The 18,165-nt window shown below is 36.7% G+C and overlaps 1 protein-coding gene across 5 annotated transcripts in view; it reads left to right on the forward strand.

Moving 5' to 3' along the window:
• The window catches only part of LSM14A (LSM14A mRNA processing body assembly factor), a 57,346-nt gene that overhangs the window by 14,744 nt on the left and 24,437 nt on the right, over positions 1 to 18,165 (forward strand). For all 5 annotated transcript variants that reach the window (XM_065925772.1, XM_065925776.1, XM_065925773.1 and 2 more), the window contains exons 2-3: positions 9,904 to 10,067; positions 12,317 to 12,446. In XM_065925772.1, the coding sequence (XP_065781844.1) occupies positions 9,904 to 10,067; positions 12,317 to 12,446 (294 nt within the window). The remainder of the gene's footprint in view (positions 1 to 9,903; positions 10,068 to 12,316; positions 12,447 to 18,165) is intronic.

An 18,165-nucleotide genomic window follows, 5' to 3' on the forward strand; every position in this document is an offset into this window, starting at 1 on the left:
AGTTATAACTGTTGCTTCCTGACCTGTATACAGGTTTCTTAAGAGGCAGGTCAACTATGGATATATTTATCATATTTAAACTTAACAAAACTTTGGTATTTTATAATGGAGATACTGTATTGGGAATTTGGTCACTATAGCTCTTCTCTCTTGTTGTGTACTTTGACTATATGTGTGGGTATTAAGGGTCTTCCTCTGGTGGCTAAGTGGTAAAGAACCTGCCTACTAATGCAGGAGAAGTGAGTTCTGTCCTTGTGTCGGGAAGATCCCCTGGAAAAGGAAAATGGCATCCCATTCCAGTATTCTTGCCTAGGAAATCCTGTAGACAGAGGAGCCTGGCAGGCTGCAGTCCATAGGGACACGATTCAGTGACTGAGTATGCATACATGTGGGTATTAATACACTGTGAACCAAGTTTGACATTAGTGTATGTTTGAGTTCTCCTTGATATAGAGATAGAGATATTTTAGATAAATGACTTTGCCAGAACTTTGACCCTATTTCTTTTTTTATTAAAAAAAAAATAGTATCATGGGATGTGTTTCTATTAATAAATCTTTGCTATTTATAGCCAGAAGTGGGAAATTTATTATATTCTTTTAAGACTAATGCAGGAAAAAAATACTTTCCCTACTTCCCACTCTTTTGAACGTTAGCCTAAAATGTGAACTTTTCTATTTTGGGAAATAAGAAAAACTAGAATACTTACTAAAGCAATGTAACAACGTGAAGTTAAGAAGATAGAGGACAACTTCTCCTAGTTTCAGCATTGTATTCCAACTATTACTGTCATTTTGTGTATTCTCTTACTACTATATTTGTAGGGGTGGGTGTGTGTGTGTGTGTGTGTGTGTTTCGTTTTTGTTTTTAGCCTCACCTCAAGGCATGTGGGACCTTAGTTTCTCAACCTGGGATACCAGGAATGGAACCTACACCCCTGCAGTGGAAGTGCAGGACTGCCAGGGAAGTCTGTGTGAGTGTTGAAGTAAAAATCATATAACATAAAATTAACCATTATAAAATGTATGATTTAATCTAGTCACAGTGTTGTGTAACCATCAGTTCGGTTCAGTCGTTCAGTTGTGTCCAACTCTTTGAGACCCAGTGGACTGCAGCACACCAGGCCTCCCTGTCCGTTGCCAACTCCCAGAGTTTACTCAAACACAAGTCCATTGAGTTAGTGATACCATCCAGCCACCTCATCCTCTGTTGTCCCCTTCTCCTCCTGCCTTCAGTCTTTCCCAGCATCAGGGTCATTTCCAGAAGGTAAGTCAGCTCTTCTCATCAGGTGGCCAGAGTATTGGAGCTTCAACATCAGTTCTTCCAATGAATATTCAGGGCTGATTTCCTTTCCTTGGTTTGATCTCCTTGCTGTCCAAGGGACTCTCAGGAGTCTTCTTCAACACCACAGTTCAAAAGCATCAATTCTTTGACGCTCAGCTTTCTTTATGGTTCAACTCTCACATCCATACATGACTACTGAAAAAATAATAGCTTTGACTAGATGGACCTTTGTTGGCAAAGTAATGTCTCTGCTTTTTAATATGCTGACTAGGTTGGTCATAGCTTTTCTTCCAAGGAGCAAGCATCTTTTAATTTCATGTCTGTAGTCACCGTTTCCAGTGATTTTGGAGCCCAAGAAAATAAAGCCTGTCACTGTTTCCCCATCTATTTGCCATGAAGTGATGGGACCAGATTCCATGATCTTTGTATTTTGAATATTGAGTTTTAAGCCAGCTTTTTCACTCTCCTCTTTCACTTTCATTAAGAGGCTCTTTAGTTCCTCTTTTCTGCTGTAAGGATGGTATAATCTGTATATCTGAGGTTGTTGATATTTTTCCCGGCAATCTTGATTCCAGCTTGTGCTTCATCCATTCCAGAGTTTCTTATCATGTACTCTGCATATAAGTTAAATAAACAAGGTGACAGTATGCAGCCTTGACATACTCCTTTCCTAATTTGGAACCAGTCCATTGTTTCATGTCCAGTTTAACTGTTGCTTCTTGACCTGCATGCAGATTTCTCAGGAGACAGGTTAGGTGGTCTGGTGTTCCCATCTCTTTAAGAATTTTCCAGTTTGTGGTGATCCACACAGTCAAAGGCTTTGGCATAGTCAATAAAGCAGAAATAGATATTTTTCTGGAATTCTCTTGTCTTTTCTGTGATTCAACGGATGTTGGCAATTTGATCTCTGCTCCTCTGCCTTTTCTAAATCCAGGTAGAACATCTGAAAGTTCACGGTTCATGTACTGTTGAAGCCTAACTTGGAGAATTTTGAGCATTACTTTGCTAACGTGTGAGATGAGTGCATTTATACTCTAGTTTGAGCACTGTTTGACATTGCCCTTCTTTGGGATTGGAATGAAAACTGACCTTTTCCAGTCCTGTGGCCACTGCTGAGTTTTTTCCAAATTTGCGGGGATATTGAGTGCAGCACTTTCACATCACCATCTTTTAGGATTTGAAGTAGCTCAACTGGAATTCCATCACTCCCACTAGCTTTGTTCATAGGGATGCTTCCTAAGGCCCGCTTGACTTCGCATTCCAGGATGTCTGGCTCTAGGTGAGTGATCACTCCATCGTGGTTATCTGGGTCATGAAGATCTTTTTTGTGTAGTTCTTCTGTGTTGTGCCCACAGTTTGAAGGACACTTACTTTAATTTCTCATTTCCCCTTCCCCAGCCCCTAGTGGCCACTAATCTGCTTTATATTTCAGTGGATTTTCTGACGCCAGGTAAATGGAATCATAATATGAGATATTTTGTGACGGACTTCTTTCACTTAGTGTGTTTTTAAGATTCATCATATTGTAGTGTATTTCAGAACTTAATTCCTTTTTATGGCTAAATAGTCTTCCATTATACCAGATACACTGGGGGCTTCTCTGATGGCTCAAATGGTATAGAATCTGCCTGCAATGCAGGAGAGCTGGGTTCAACCCCTCGTTCAGGTAGGTCCCCTGGAGAAGGAAATGGCAACCCACTCCAGTATTCTTGCCTGGAGAACTCCATGGACCGAGGAGCCTGGTGGTCTACAGTCCATGGGGTCCCAAAGAGTTGGACCTACAGCTGAGCAACTAACACACTCTGTATATTCTTGCCACTTAATGTCTTCTGTTTCTGTTAGGTCCATACCATTTCTGTCCTTTATTGTGTCCCCATTAAATGTTGCCTTGTTATCTCTTATTTTCTTGAAGAGATCTCTAGTGTTTTCCTCTTTTCTTGTCATTGATCGCTGAGGAAGGCTTTCTTATCTCTGCTTGCTGTTCTTTGGAAATCTGCATTCAAATGGTTATATCTTTCTCTTTCTCCTTTGCCTTTCGCTTCTCTTTTCTCAGCTATTTGTAAGGCCTCTTCAGAGAACCATTTTGCCTTTTTGCATTTCTTCTCCTTGGGGATGGTTTTGGTCACCACCTCTTGTACAGTGTTACAAACCTCCATCCATAGTTCCTGGGTGATGCTCTGATATCACCCAGGAAATTCCAAGAGATTTAGGAGCTCTGTGTCAGAAACCCAGGTCAAAGACCAAACTTTAGAACATAAGATGCCCTTAGTACATTTATCTTTTAGGAAATTACAGATGTTTTGGAGCTCTGGTCAGAAGCTAGAGACGAAAACCTATTTATATAGGCTTCTCTGGTGACTCAGATGGTTAAAAATTTGCCTGCAGTGCAGGAGACCCAGCTTCAATCCCTGGGTTGGGAAGGTCCCCTGGAGAAGGGAATGGCTACCCACTCCAATATTCTTGGCTGGAGAATTGCATGAATAGAGGTTTGAAGTCCTTGCAGTCCAAGGGACTTTCAGAAGTCTACTCCATGATAGCCAGCATCATATTCAATGGTGAAAGACAGAAAACATTCCCCTAGGAACAGAAACAGGATAAGGTTGTCCACTTCCACCGCTGTTACACAGCAATGTACTAGAAGTCCTAGCCAGCACAGTTAGTCAGAGGGACTATACTGTCATGAAGCATGGTCCCTTTGATGTACTGTTTGATTCAGTCTGCCAGTATTTTGTTGAGGAATTTTGTGTTTGTATTCCTAAGAGATTTTCATGTAGTTTTCTTACTGTACTTTGACCTTGGTATCAAGATAATGCTGGCCTCATAGAATGTGTTAGGAAATATTCCTTTTTCTTCTGTTTTTTGGAGGAGTTTGATGTTAATTCTTAAAATGTTTAGTAAAATTCACCAGTGAAACTTGGTATCACCAGTAAAGCCTGGTCCTGGTTCTTTGGAGGGTTTTGACTACTAGCCCAGTCTCTTGTTGGACTTGTTAAAGATCTGTTGAGATTTTCTGTTTATTCTTGAGTCAGTTTTGGTAATTTGTATGTTTCTAGAAATTTTTCTTTTTTGTCTAGATTATCTATTTTGTTGGCACACAATAGTTTGTAGTATTCTCCTATAAGTTTTTTAATCTGTGTAAGATTGGTTGTTTTTGCTTTCATTTGACTTTAGTTTTATTTCCTCATCTTTTTCCTTTGTCTAGACTAGCTAAAGTTTTGTATTATTTTGTTGATCTTTTCAAAGAACCAACTTTTGGTTTTAATGATTCTGTGTCTCTGTTTGCTATGTTGTTTATCTTGGCTTGAATTTAGTAGTATTATTTCCTTCCTTCTTTCTGCTGGATTTGGGCTTAGTTTGCTCTTTTTCTGATTTCTTTCTTCTTTTTTTTCTTTCTTTCTTTGAGTGCACTGGGTTTTAGTTGCAACACTCGGTTTCTTCGATCTTTAGTTGCGGCATGCAAACTCTTAGTTGTGGCATGTGGGTTCTAGTTCCCTGACCAGGGATCAAACCTGGGCCCCCTGCATTGAGAACACAGAGTCTTAGCCACTGGGCCACAGGCAAATTCCTCTAGTTTCTTAATAGATGATTTGAGATTTTTAAAATAGAGCATTTATAATTATAAATTTCTTTCTTGCATATGGCATTCTTTATATCCCCTAATTTTGGCAGGTGGTGTTTTCTTTTTCATTTGTCTTCAGGTTTTTTCTTTCTTTTTTTTAAAAAAATTATTTTTTAGTTGACGGTTAATTGCTTTACAGAATTTTGTTGTTTTCTGTCAAACCTCAACATGAATCAGCCATTCAAATTTTTTCTTAATTTCCCTAGTGATATCTTTTTTGTCTTATTGGTTCTTTATGAGTCAGTTGTTTAATTTCCAAATACTTGTGATTTTCTAATTTCTATTACTAATTTCTAGCCTCATTTCCATTTTAGTCAAAGAGGATACTTCATAAAATTCAATCCTTTTCAATTTATTGACAGTTGATTTGGCCTAAAATTTAGTCTGTTGTGAAGAATGTTCTATGTGCAATGTAAAGTAATATACATTCACTTTTGTTGAGGGGGAGAAAAGATATTCTAAATCTTTTAAATGCCTCCTCCAGTACTACTAAGGAAGTCAGTTATGCCCTGCCCTTGAGGGTTAAAACAGTGGTCAACCTCTCTGGCTGACTTCTCAGTGAATTTTTAGGTAGATCATAGCATACAACCCTAATTTTTTGGAGGACAAGATCCCTGTTCCCCACATGGCACCAGCAAGCTAGCCAAAAACATGGACTACTGTCCCCATAGCTGCCTTTTACAGAGATGGGAGATGATGAATGGTAATAGCCAGCCACTCTGGAAAATGCCAGAATTCACCAAAAGTTACCGACCTCTTCATTAGGTGCTCACTTAGATTCTACAGGCATCTGATTAGACTCCATCATTCCAAAATGGTTTGTTCAGATTGTTTGCCAGCCCAGTAGTTGTTTGGGTGGATGGACCATTCCTGGATCTTCTTACTCCACCATCTTGCATAATGCCCCTCACACCTATGTATTTATTTTTAATAGTTGTAATCTTTTGAAATTAATAGTTATATAATCTGCCTCATGCATAGCATGTTTAATGTTATTATATGTTTATGTAACTTTTTGATGTTACAAATAATATAGCAGTCTATTTTGGGGGAAAAAAATGTGGACAGAGTTGTAGATTCTGAGTAAGAAATCACATTTAATAAATCATGTTCTATTTTGACCTTTTTAGGTACCTTTTCACCATCACTTGCCCCGTAACTTCCAAACTGACCCTCTGCTTCCTTTTTCACTTTATCTTCCAAGTCACAGAAGAAAAAATACTGGAGAATGATGGTTGCTAGGGGTAGCGGAAAAAGCGTTGTGGTTCAGTGGGCATAAAGTTTCAATTAAGCAAGGTGATAAAGTTGTAGAGCTCTGCTGTAATTTTGTTTGAAATTAACAATACTGTGATGTACATTTAGAATTTTGTTAAGAGAGTAGATCTCATGTGGTGTATTCTTACCACAGTGAATCTGGTGGGCTAGAGTCCATGGGGTTGCAAAAGAGTCAGACACGACTTAGCAACTAAACAACAACAATGCAATTAAGAAAAATCGGGAATTCTCTAGTAGTCCAGTGGTTAGGACTTGGTGCTTTCACTGCTGAGGCCTGGGTTCAATCACTGGTTAGAGAACTAAGATGCTACAAGCTGGTTGATGTGACCAAAAAGAAAAAGAATTGAATTAATAGATAACATTAACAAAATTGCTGGTGAAGTATACCTAACAGTAGAGTTGTCTGCCAGCTTGAAAGGGAAAAAAGTAAGGTAGCATGGTGGAAGAAGGTATAACAAAGAGCTGAGTCTGCTGCTTGGAGGCAAGGAAAGAGTGCATCAGGATCAGGAAGAACGGCATAGTAAGGACTGATTACTGAGCCAGCAGGAAACTTGGGGTGAGAGGGAATCATACACTATTCCTACATGGTTTTCTATGTTTAGCCATTGCTGCCTAAAATACAATAAATAAAATAGCAGGTTAAAATAAATTAGGGATGAAACAATGTGATTTCTGACTGTACTGACATAATTCCCTTAATAGCCAGTTGACATGAGCTAATTCATGTATTAAAATTATTTGTAGCAGAATAGTACTGGTAATTTTCTACTTTTTCTATTCTTGTCCTGCTTTCTGTCTTTCTGTTCTTAGCATCCAGGTTTCAGCCTTTACTACCTCTCATTTGTTCTGTTATCTTACAGATATATATATATACAGATACAGATATATCTGTTATATACCCTTCTGATTGCTGTTCTAATTAACTTATTCTTTATAATGCTACAAGAACTGTCTTGAAGACATAAAATCTGATCAGGTAGTCTCTATCATTAAAACCTGTTTCTCAAACTCTTAGTGTGTGCAAATCATTCTTCATGGTGTCTGTTGCCATGATTTTTTACTTTGACTCTTTTGCTGTATGATAGAGATTTTCTTCATACCCCATTTTGGAAAGTATGCTTTTAATTTTCAACTCTATTGTGGGTTATCTTTAGGACTTCAAATAACAAATTTTTAAGCCATTGTATGTGAATTTATCAACTTGCCCCAAACTTTTATTAGGTAACTTCTTACTGTAAAAGTTGAGAGTATTCATTTATGAATTTCCTTTCATGTTTCTTTTGCTTCTTATTTTCATCTCCCAATTTTTGTGAGACTTTGGTGTGAAATACATACCATCTTAACAGCCCATGGACTGAGAAGCCTGGTAGGCTACATACAGCCCATGGGGTCACAAAGAGTCAGACAGGACTGAGCAACTTCACTTAACTTTTCTAACACTTTGTAACTTTGTAATCTTTTTCAGAACTATTAAATTTACATTCCATCCTAGCACCTTCAGTGGTAAAGAATCCGCCTGCCAATGCAGGAGTCATGGGTTCAGTCCCTGGGTGGGGAATGGAGTAAGAAATGGCAACCACTCCAGTATTCTTTATTGTAAAATTACATGGACAGAGGAGCCTGGCAGGCATGCGGTTGTGAAGTGTTGGACACAACTAAGTGACTGAACGCGCATGCACACTAGCACCTTGGTAAATTGTCACATACATTTATGCGCTTAAATGATTTTATAGTCCATCTCTTATTTTTTAATGCTATTGTCTCTGTGAATTCTTTATTTTGGTGTAGCAAAGGGTAAGTCTGTATGGCTTATAGTGCACTAAAGTTTTTTTTTTTTTCCTGGAAATACAGTGAAACCTTCTGATCATATTTAGGTCCTTATGTCAGGAAATTTGTTATATCTTTAGTTGCATTTTGTCTTGTTCTGTTGTCTTTCTCAGAGACTGTTCTTGTTATGTTTATTCTGCAGCTATATTTGTCTTACCTCTTTTTTCTTTAACTCTATGTGTTTTCAGTATGTGTTTTATTTTTCTTGAGAATATAAAGCAGTTCTTTCTGAAATTTTCTTGTTTCATCTTTCTTTTGGATATATGGGTATAATTTGAATGGTTATACCTTGAATAGCCTAATAGAGCTTCTCTTTGGTTTTATAGATGGTAGACCTTTAACCCCACCCCACCTGCCCATAGCTTCCGGATGAGCTGATTTGTTACCTTGGAGGTCTGGGACTTTATAAAACTTTGTGTGGTGATAATAGTGCTAGTGCTGAGTTTAGGGGTGAGATTGATCCACTTGTAATTTTCCTAGCTTTCTTTTTGGTTAAAGGACAAAGACATAAAACCATGTCTATTACTTCTGCCCTGCTACAATATTGTTTGGCCACCAGAGAGAGAGGGGAGCTTCAGCTCTGACATTCTACATCTTTTCCTTTATCACATCTGTGTCCCCATCCGTCAAGTTGGAGTATGCCTGGGAAAATTTCTCAGCATGCTATGTATGGATTCTGGAGTTGGCCTTCCAGATTGGACTAACTCTAAAAGTATCTGCATGATACTTTTTAGTGAAGTTTTATGGTACAGGTTTGAGGTATTTTCTTGGTTTAGGGATATTATAACTTTTTAATTTTCTTTAGTTATAGGGCAGAATAGTCATCTGCAAACCTACAACTATGCCATCATCTTTTCCTGAAGGTCTCATAAGTACCACAAAAAATTTTTAGGATTAAAAAAAGGCATGTAAGCCGAAATATTTATCTTCAGTCTAGCTATGGATAAGTTCTGTAGAAAAATATAAAACTTTGCACAGTGTTGAGGGGTTTGCTTCCTCTAGGATACTCTTTAAATGAATAATATCTGATATGGCAGACTTTCTTATTTGGAGCTTCTATGGAGATGTCAACATTTTTAGAAGTCTCCTAAGTTAGTGAACCTGAAATTTCTTTAGTATTGATAAGAAATCTTGAGGAATTGATTTAAAATATAGATATAGGTTTCTGTATCCTCTTCACAGAAAATCTGAGTCAGTGGATTCCAGAATCTTTTTTTTAGCTAGTTTACCCTGAAACAGCTGGTCACAGTTCAACTTTGAATAATGCCATCCTGAGTGTTAGTCAGATTTAATTATGAGGTAGATATTTGAGGTAACTAGGGCATTTCAGGCTGTCCCATGAGGCTTTACTTGGTTTCTAGAGGACGTGTTACTAACCAAGGAAGATATTCTTTTCATTGTCTTGTCTTAAACCTGAAGCTCAATTTCCCAGACTTTGGGATTTTTGTAGATTGGGAAAATCTTCACTCAGTGAAGATTCACTACACACACATACACACCCACACCCACACACACAGGAAATATCATACAAGTTGCCAGTTTTTTATTTTGCTGAATGGGGACATTAAAAATAAATCAGCAATGAAAGGGCTTTTTTTAGCACCTCTTACCACAACCACCAAAGATGTAAGTAAGTAACAGTGTAGAGAAAACACAACACTTTCTAATATAATCTTTGCAACACTGATAGTCTTTTAAATTGAATACATGTAAATTATGCAAAACCCACTTTCTTTTCCACTTTTAAAAGAATTTTACTGTAGCTACAAATTAATGAATACTTTCTCATGGAGGGCATTTAAGGACTGCTCCTTAGTACTGGAAACAGTGCACTCTAAGAGGTGCTACCTGAATACAGTGAGTAGACATCTATCTCATGTCGTCTGTTTTCTTACCAGTTCGGTCCTTTGGTACAGAAGACAGACCAACAGATCGTCCAATACCACCTCGAGATGAAGTCTTTGAATACATAATATTCCGTGGGAGTGATATTAAAGACCTTACTGTTTGTGAGCCACCAAAACCACAGTGTTCTTTGCCTCAGGACCCAGCTATTGTGCAGGTAACATTGTAAATCTGTCTTGGAGTACAAATACATTTCATTCACATAACTAGCCTTGGATTTTACCTTATTGTTTTAGGCTTTTAAATTTTCTCTATTGAACATGTAGCTTACTACCATTTTCTAGTTACCTAGATACCCAGAATAACTGGGTGATGTTCTCATCCAGGTTTCTCTCTTTAGATGATAAATTGGAACTAAATAGAGTAAGAAATAGCTGAGGGATTAATTTTTTTTTCTTTTTCTTTTGCTGTGCCACACAGCATGTGGAATCTTAGTTCCCATGTGGAAGCCTGGAATCTTAACCACTGGGTCACCAGAGAAACCCAGGAATTAATTTTTATCATAAGAATTTTCTGATTGCAGTAACAAAGTAGCTAATGTTTATTGAGTTCTGAGTTTATGAGAAGCACTATTAAAAGCACTGCACATATAATAAGGCAAACCTCACAACACTCTCTGAGCTTGGTACTATAGTTCTCTTTTTTATAAGTGAGGAAATTGAATTAGCCATAATTTGAGTAGACCCAGGCATCCTGGCTCCAGAATCCAGGATCCATTTCACTATATTATTCACATATATTCTATTATTATATATTCTATTATTCACATGTGGTTCATTTTACAAACTAGGGTGATGGTGGCTACTCTTAGGTATGATTACTAGGTTTAATGAGAAAAATGCTGAATCACATTATATGTTTGTATAGTGTACATGGAGTGTTATATAGTCAGATAGCACAAACATAAAAGGATTTTAACATATACTGATATTTGATTCTGTAATAAAGTATTAAAAAGAAGATCCTAAGGCTTCTCATTAAGAGAAATTTCAAAATTTGTGTATTTTAATAAAAACAGAAACATGTGATAGATTGCAAATTATGAGTTAAAGAGGATGTTTATATTATAGTACCCATTTATATGTTAATTGGAAATACATAGAAACTCTGAATTTCTACTATAGCAGCAGCATAGGAGACAGGTTAACATAAGAGTATTTTCAGTTGTGGGCATAACTGATTAAAAGCTTTGTGGCCCCCATGTGACTTTCCTCCTGAATCCATTTTCTTACCAACTTTTTTTCTCATCAGAAGTCTTTGTTAATGTGCTCTAAATTATGCTTGTTGGCTTTTCTAACTCACTCTTTTATGCTGCGAGTGATAAAAATCTTAGTTTTTCACAAAACTGATTGTTAAAAATACACAGAATGTATATGCATTATCTTGCATAAAATGTACCTTCCAGCTTTTAAAAGGAAATACCTAATGAACACTCCTAAAGAAAATATTAAGTGCTGTGTAAAATTAAAATGGGGGGGGGGGAGAAAGTACCTTTTAACATTTATTTACTGTTTTTTCTGAATACAAAATAAGCTTTTTATTAAGAAATGGCTGGGACTTCCATGGTGATCCAGTGGATGAGATTTCACACTCCAGTGCAAGGGGCTTGAGTTTGATCCCTGGTCAGAGAACTAGATCCTACATACCGCAATTAAACATCCCACATGCCACAACTGAAGATCCCTGAGAAAATGTAAACTTCTTAAATGAAGGGAGAAATTAAATGAAGGGAGAAAAGACACGTTCTCCCAGAAATAGTTGCCTGCACCGAACAGGGGATTTTCTCCAGGCACTCTTCCTGACTCAGGGATCAAGCCTGGGTCTCCTGCGTTGTAGGCCGGCTCTTTACTGTCTGAGCCACCAGGGAAGCCCCAGCATATTAACAACTATATTTAAAGGATAAATAGTAAATGATTTTGTATGCGATAGTTTGTTTCTGCATCTCTTTCCTGTAAATGTAATAGTATACCTCTAACGATTGAAAAGAATAAAATAAAAAGTGAGATGTCTTATGTAAGTCAGCACGAGATTGAAACTTAGTACTGTTGATATAACCAAATTTTATTTTTCTCATATTTTTTCTTTTAAACAAAGTTCGTTTACTTACTCAGGTAACTTTTCTTTGGTTCTTTCCTAAATGTGCTCTAAAATGAAACCTAAAAGAGTTCATTGTAGGGAAAAGTATTTATAAATCACATTAAGTATAATTGACAAATATAATCAAATATTGTAGTCAGATTATTCAACTGTTGTAACATTAAATGCATGTTGCAAGTTGTTATAATTGCTTCTGTGTCTAGTAATTATAATTTAATAGTTTTCTTTAAAATGTAAATATGCAAATTTATTTCCATTATGTACATATCGTTTAGAGCCTGATAAATTAACCCATAATCTTTTCTTCAGTCTTCACTAGGTTCATCTGCTTCTTCATTCCAGTCGGTGGGCTCCTATGGACCTTTTGGCAGGATGCCGACGTACAGTCAGTTCAGTCCAAGTTCATTAGTTGGGCAGCAGTTTGGGGCTGTTGGTGTTGGTATGTTGTGCTTTTTTCCTTTTTTCCTTTCTTTCTTTATTTTTTGTAATTTTCCTGTCTTTATCATAAAGTTATATAAAACCTTCCACAAGTTTTCAGACATTGTTTGATGTTCCTTTTGTAACCTGTTTTTTTGAAGACTTCGGTCCTTAATGATTAGTGGTTCTATAAAGGCCGTCTCTTAGAATAGTAACTTTTAAAAATCTAGGTATAGCCAATTACCAAATTTTATGAATATTATTTTAAATTTACACAAGATATAGCCATTTAAAATATTTTTTTTCAATAGGATGAGTTTTCAAAAAGGGAAATGGAGATAATGCTGTTGCTAAGGAATAGTAAACAACACTGTGGGCTTCCCTTGTGGCTTAGACATAAAAGAGTCCGCCTGCAATGCAGAAGACACGGGTTCAATCCCTGGATTGGGAGGATCCCCTGGAGAAGGGAATGGCTACCCACTCCAGTATTCTTGCCTAGAGCATTTCATGGACAGAAGAGCCTGGCGTGCTACAGTCCTTGGGGTCGCATAGAGTTGAACACAACTGAGCAACTAACATACACACTGTAAGAAAATATAGACAGGCTAGGCTAATAACAGTCCTACCTGGTACTAGAAGACAAGGGCTCTCATGTACAACTTGATATAATTAGATTAACTTTTTTGTGTTTTTGTAGTTGTGCATTTTACCTTAAACCTTTATTGATTTCGTTGAAATAATCTCTTACCAGTTTATTTCACTGAATCACAAATCCAGTTTTCAAGTTTATCTTGAAACTCATTAGTATGTTAACAGAATTTGTTAAAATAAGTAAACTTTTACACTCATATTTTACACTCTTACAAGAACAAATACCACTCTTAGAAAACGTGACTTGGGGTTTCTAATTGGCAGTGGTATTGGTGTTGTTCATTTTGAAACTATTTTTTGTATGTATAATAGGACAAGGCGTATGAATAATACATTGATGTTGATAGGCGATATTTTTACCTTGGAGAAGGGAGATACACATATTGAATTGAGGAAAGGTAAAGAACAGTGTTGTGGTAGTGAATGTGAATTGGAGTTATAGGTGTGAATTCATTTTTAAAAACTGACTGTTTCCTGATTCTGTTCATAGAAGAGGCCTAGAAGCAATGACACCCAGTAGCAAAGGCCGTGGGTAGACCCACTTCTTGCTTTCTAAATACCGTTCCCCACTAAACGGAATCTGCTGCTGCTAAGTCACTTCAGTCATGTCCAACTCTGTGCGACCCCACAGACGGCAGCCCACCAGGCTCCCCCGTCCCCGGGATTCTCCAGGCAAGAGTACTGGAGTGGGGTGCCATCTCCTTCTCCAATGCATGAAAGTGAAAAGTGAAAGTAAAGTCGCTCAGTCGTGTCCGACTCTTAGCAACCCCATGGACCACAGCCTACCAGGCTCCTCTGTCCATGGGATTTTCCAGGCAAGAGTACTGGAGTGGGGTGCCATTGCCTTCTTCAAAACGGAATCTAGGCCCCTTTTAAAAAGAAGAAGAAGGAAACTTTTTTAAAGTAAAATAATGCTAGCTAGGAAGTATAAGGAATGGTGGACATAGAAAATCACCATTGTTAACCTCTAGTGAAATAATTAGCAGGGATTACCAGTGGATGCTAAAATCATTGGGTGAATGAGGTTGAAACAAGATATTAAAATAATCTTAAAGTATCATCGCACAGTTTACTTGTTAATTACAAAGGGAGAAGATGTACCGTTATAATGGAGAAATCTGATGGTCAGTCACCATCTTAATTAATTCGTCAAGTTTGGTATTGGCATAATTATTGATTATATGTCTTCTGGTGTGATGATACAGGGGAGAAGTATAAACAACTTCACTTCTGGGCATTCTTGCTCAAAATGGAGACTCTAATCTTGAAGAAACTGACATACATTTTCAGAAAGTCAAGTTTTTCAAAGGATTCAGTGTTGTGAAGAAGAGAGGGAGCAGGGCTGTTTTAGACTTGGGAATACTGAAGAAACATAGCATCCAAATGTAATATATGTTCAGATCCCAAGTTTTAAGAAAAACTGATAATAAAGAATGTTTTAGGGACTATTGAGGAACTTTGAGTAAGGACTAAATGTAGGATGATGTTCATTTTCTAGATGTATTTCTTATATATAATGGTATTGTGGTTAACCATATAGGAGAATATGTTTTAGGGAAATGACTTTAGTACTGAAGGGTGAAGAGTCAGATTGATTATGGCATATGTAGATGAAAAGAGAAGTCTGTATATCACAATATGAAGAAATGAAAAAACGGGATAGGTGTGGTAAGAAGTTAGTAGTTGGTGAGCTAGGTGAGGAATATATTGATATTCAGTGTACTCCCTTTTTTTGACACAAGTTTGACATTTTTCAAGTTTATTTATTTTTGTTGGGATAGTTCTTTCATCTCTAATCAAAATTTAAATGTTTAATTACTTCTTGGATAGGTGAAATAACTTTGGTCCATGTACCTCCTAATCCTACTCAAGGAAAGATCAGTGTTAACTTATCCATGTTAAATCAAGGTATACCCTATGTTAATTATAACTGCTAGAATCCTATTCTGAGGATTCACAATAAGGGACAGTTGCAAATTATTTTATCCTTTTGAGATTCCTTTCACTAAGTTGAATAGTTAGCTAACATCTGAATTATTGTACTTACTCTCTACATTACTGTGAAGTTGCATGACAGTGTCTATAAAAGCATTTGAAACAGGGTCTAGCACAAAATGTCTGCATAGTAAATGCTGCTTTTGCTATTCCTCATATCCTGCTCCTCTGATCAGAGTATTTTGTGGTGGTGAAATACATTAATATATTCCTTATAAATACTTTTATCTAATTTTTATATTGGGGTTTGCTGGTTTAGTGTTCTTTGGATGTCAAAAGGTAGGTTTTACTTGTGTTTTCCATATGAGTAGACTAGTTTTTGCAGTAACAAATTATTTTTGATTGTTTGATTTCCATACTGGTAGGATAATTTATGGAGTGACTAATTAAAGAACTATATATAGTATTTAGAAGTAGTTAAATGAGGAGGAGGAAAACTGTAGCATTGATTAAGGTGGCAGATGTTCTTTAGAAACAGAATTAACTCAGATACAGTTTGTGTTGATACAAATTAAGCCAGATTTTAATCTAAGCCTCTTGTTTTCATTTTCTGTGCCCAGTATTCTGATGTAAAGAGGAAGTGTAAATAACTTAGAATTACTCTACTGCTATTTGGGGGAATTTTTTCCATTTTAATTTTCTTATATTATCATCTTTTTATAGTTTTACATGCAGTTTATATCATGAAGGATTAGTATCTTTAATATCTAAAGAGCTTTTAAAAATAAAGATCTACAACCCAACAGAAAAATAGATAAAGATTAGGAACTAACTTTGAAAAAACACAAATGGCCCTTAAACATGGAAAGATGCTTAAATCTTGCTTATGATGAGATAATTAAATCACCACCACAACACCATTTCTCACTATCAATTTGACAGAAACCCAGAAGTTTGAATATATTCTGTTTTGTCACAATTATGAGGAAACAAATACTCTCACACTTTGAAAGGAATGATGCAGTGTGTAGAATGAAAACATTGTTGTTTTTTTTCAGTTGACACTCAGATAGTTCTTACATGCAAAGATTAGGTCACTACTGCCTTTAATTCATAGGCCTTTAGGAGAAATTAATTATCTCAATAAACTGAAGCACCAGACAGCCACGGCATGCTGTCTCTCATACTACTCTTGTGGGCAAGAGGGGGTAAATTGCCTGAACAGTCAGGCAAATGAATACATTTTAGCTACCTAAATAATCAAATCATATTGGACAGTGACTCTCTTAGGTCTCTAGTGTTTTGTACAGATTAATTTTTAATCACTGAGCTTAATGAACACTTAACTTGCTTATGAACTTTATAAAGTTAGTATAAACCAGGAGAGTGGTTCATGCATTAAGAATGACAGACTAAGGATTAGTAAAGATCTACTTTGGAATTCCATGGCAGTCCAGTAGTTAGGACTTTGTGTTTCCACTGCAGGGACCCATGGTTGGGGGGAAACTCTTAAGATCCCACATAACATGTGGTCAAAAATAAATAAAAGACCTACTTCAGTAATGTGTAAAGGAATTGAACATTCCAGTTAAAAGGCAGAGATCATCAAACTGAATTTTTTTTAAAAAGACCCTCTTATGTTCTAATGAGGTGGATGAAACTGGAGCCTATTATACAGAGTGAAGTAAGTCAGAAAGAAAAACACCAATACAGTATATTAACACATATATATGGAATTTAGAAAGATAGTAAAGATGACCCTATATGCGAGAAAGCAAAAGAGACACAGATGTAAAGAACAGACTTTTGGACTCTGTGGGAGAAGGCAAGGGTGGGATGATTTGAGAGAATAGCATTGAAACATGTATATTATCATATGTGAAATAGATCACCAGTCCAGGTTGGATGCATGAGACAGGGCGCTCAGGGCTGGTGCACTGGGATGACCCTGAGGGATGGGATGGGGAGGGAGGGTCAGGATGGGGAACACATGTACACCCATAGCTGATTCATGTGAATGTATGGCAAAAACCACCACAATATTGTAAAGTAATTAGCCTCCAATTAAAATAAATTTTTTTAAAAAAGACCCTGTTATATGATATTTACAAAAGATGAATTTAAAAAAAGTAAAAGAATAGAAAAAGGCATGGCATACCATATAAACACTAATAACAAGAAAACTATGTTAGAAAAATTAACATCAGACAAAGCTGCTTAAAGGTCAGAAGTACTGCCAAAGAAGGATTCTTTATAACAGTACAGTGGGCAGTTCATCAGAAAGCTGTAACAATCCTAAATGAGTATGTGACTTTTACAAAGTAGTACACCAACACCAACAATTTCAGAATATAGATTCTTTTCATGGAGAAGGAATTGGCACCCCACTCTAGTATACTTGCCTAGAGAATCCTGTGGACAGAGGAGCCTGGTGGGCTGCCATCCATGGGGTCGCAGGGAGTTGGACACGACTGAAGCGCCTTACCATGCATGCATGCATTGGAGAAGGAAATGGCAGCCCACTCCAGTATTCTTGCCTGGAGAATCCCAGGGACAGAGGATCCTGGTGGGCTGCTGTCTATGGGATTGCAGAGTTAAACACGACTGAAGCGACTTAGCAGCAGCAGCAGATTCTTCTGAGTAAATATGGATCAATCAATGGGATAGATCAAATCTTGGTCTATAAAAGAAGTTACATTAAATTCAGAAACATTGAAATCATCCATGGTATTTTCTCAAACCACAAAGAAATTAAGTTTGGAATTAATAATAAAGATAACTTGAAAATCAGTGCTCTAAGCTACCAGTTTATTAAGAAGGGTGAAAAAAAAAAGAAAAGAATATTAGCCCAAAAGTACTAGAAAGAAGAAAAAATTTAAAGCAGAAAGGAAATAGAAACTAGTCCCAATATATATATATATATATATATATATATAATATCAACAAAGCCAGAAATTGGCTTTTTGAAAAATTTCATAAAATTAATAATCCTGTAGCAAAACTAAACAAGGGGAGGGGGCTCAAATACTGATATCAAGAATGAAAGAGTAGACATCACTGTAGATCCTAAAAGGATAATATGAAGATATTGTGAACAACTTTATGTCAACAAACTTGTCATTTTAGATGAAATAGCCAAATTTCTTGAAACTACA

The sequence above is a fragment of the Muntiacus reevesi genome, chromosome 2 (genome assembly GCF_963930625.1).
Source record: "Muntiacus reevesi chromosome 2, mMunRee1.1, whole genome shotgun sequence".
Classification (NCBI taxonomy): domain Eukaryota; kingdom Metazoa; phylum Chordata; class Mammalia; order Artiodactyla; family Cervidae; genus Muntiacus; species Muntiacus reevesi.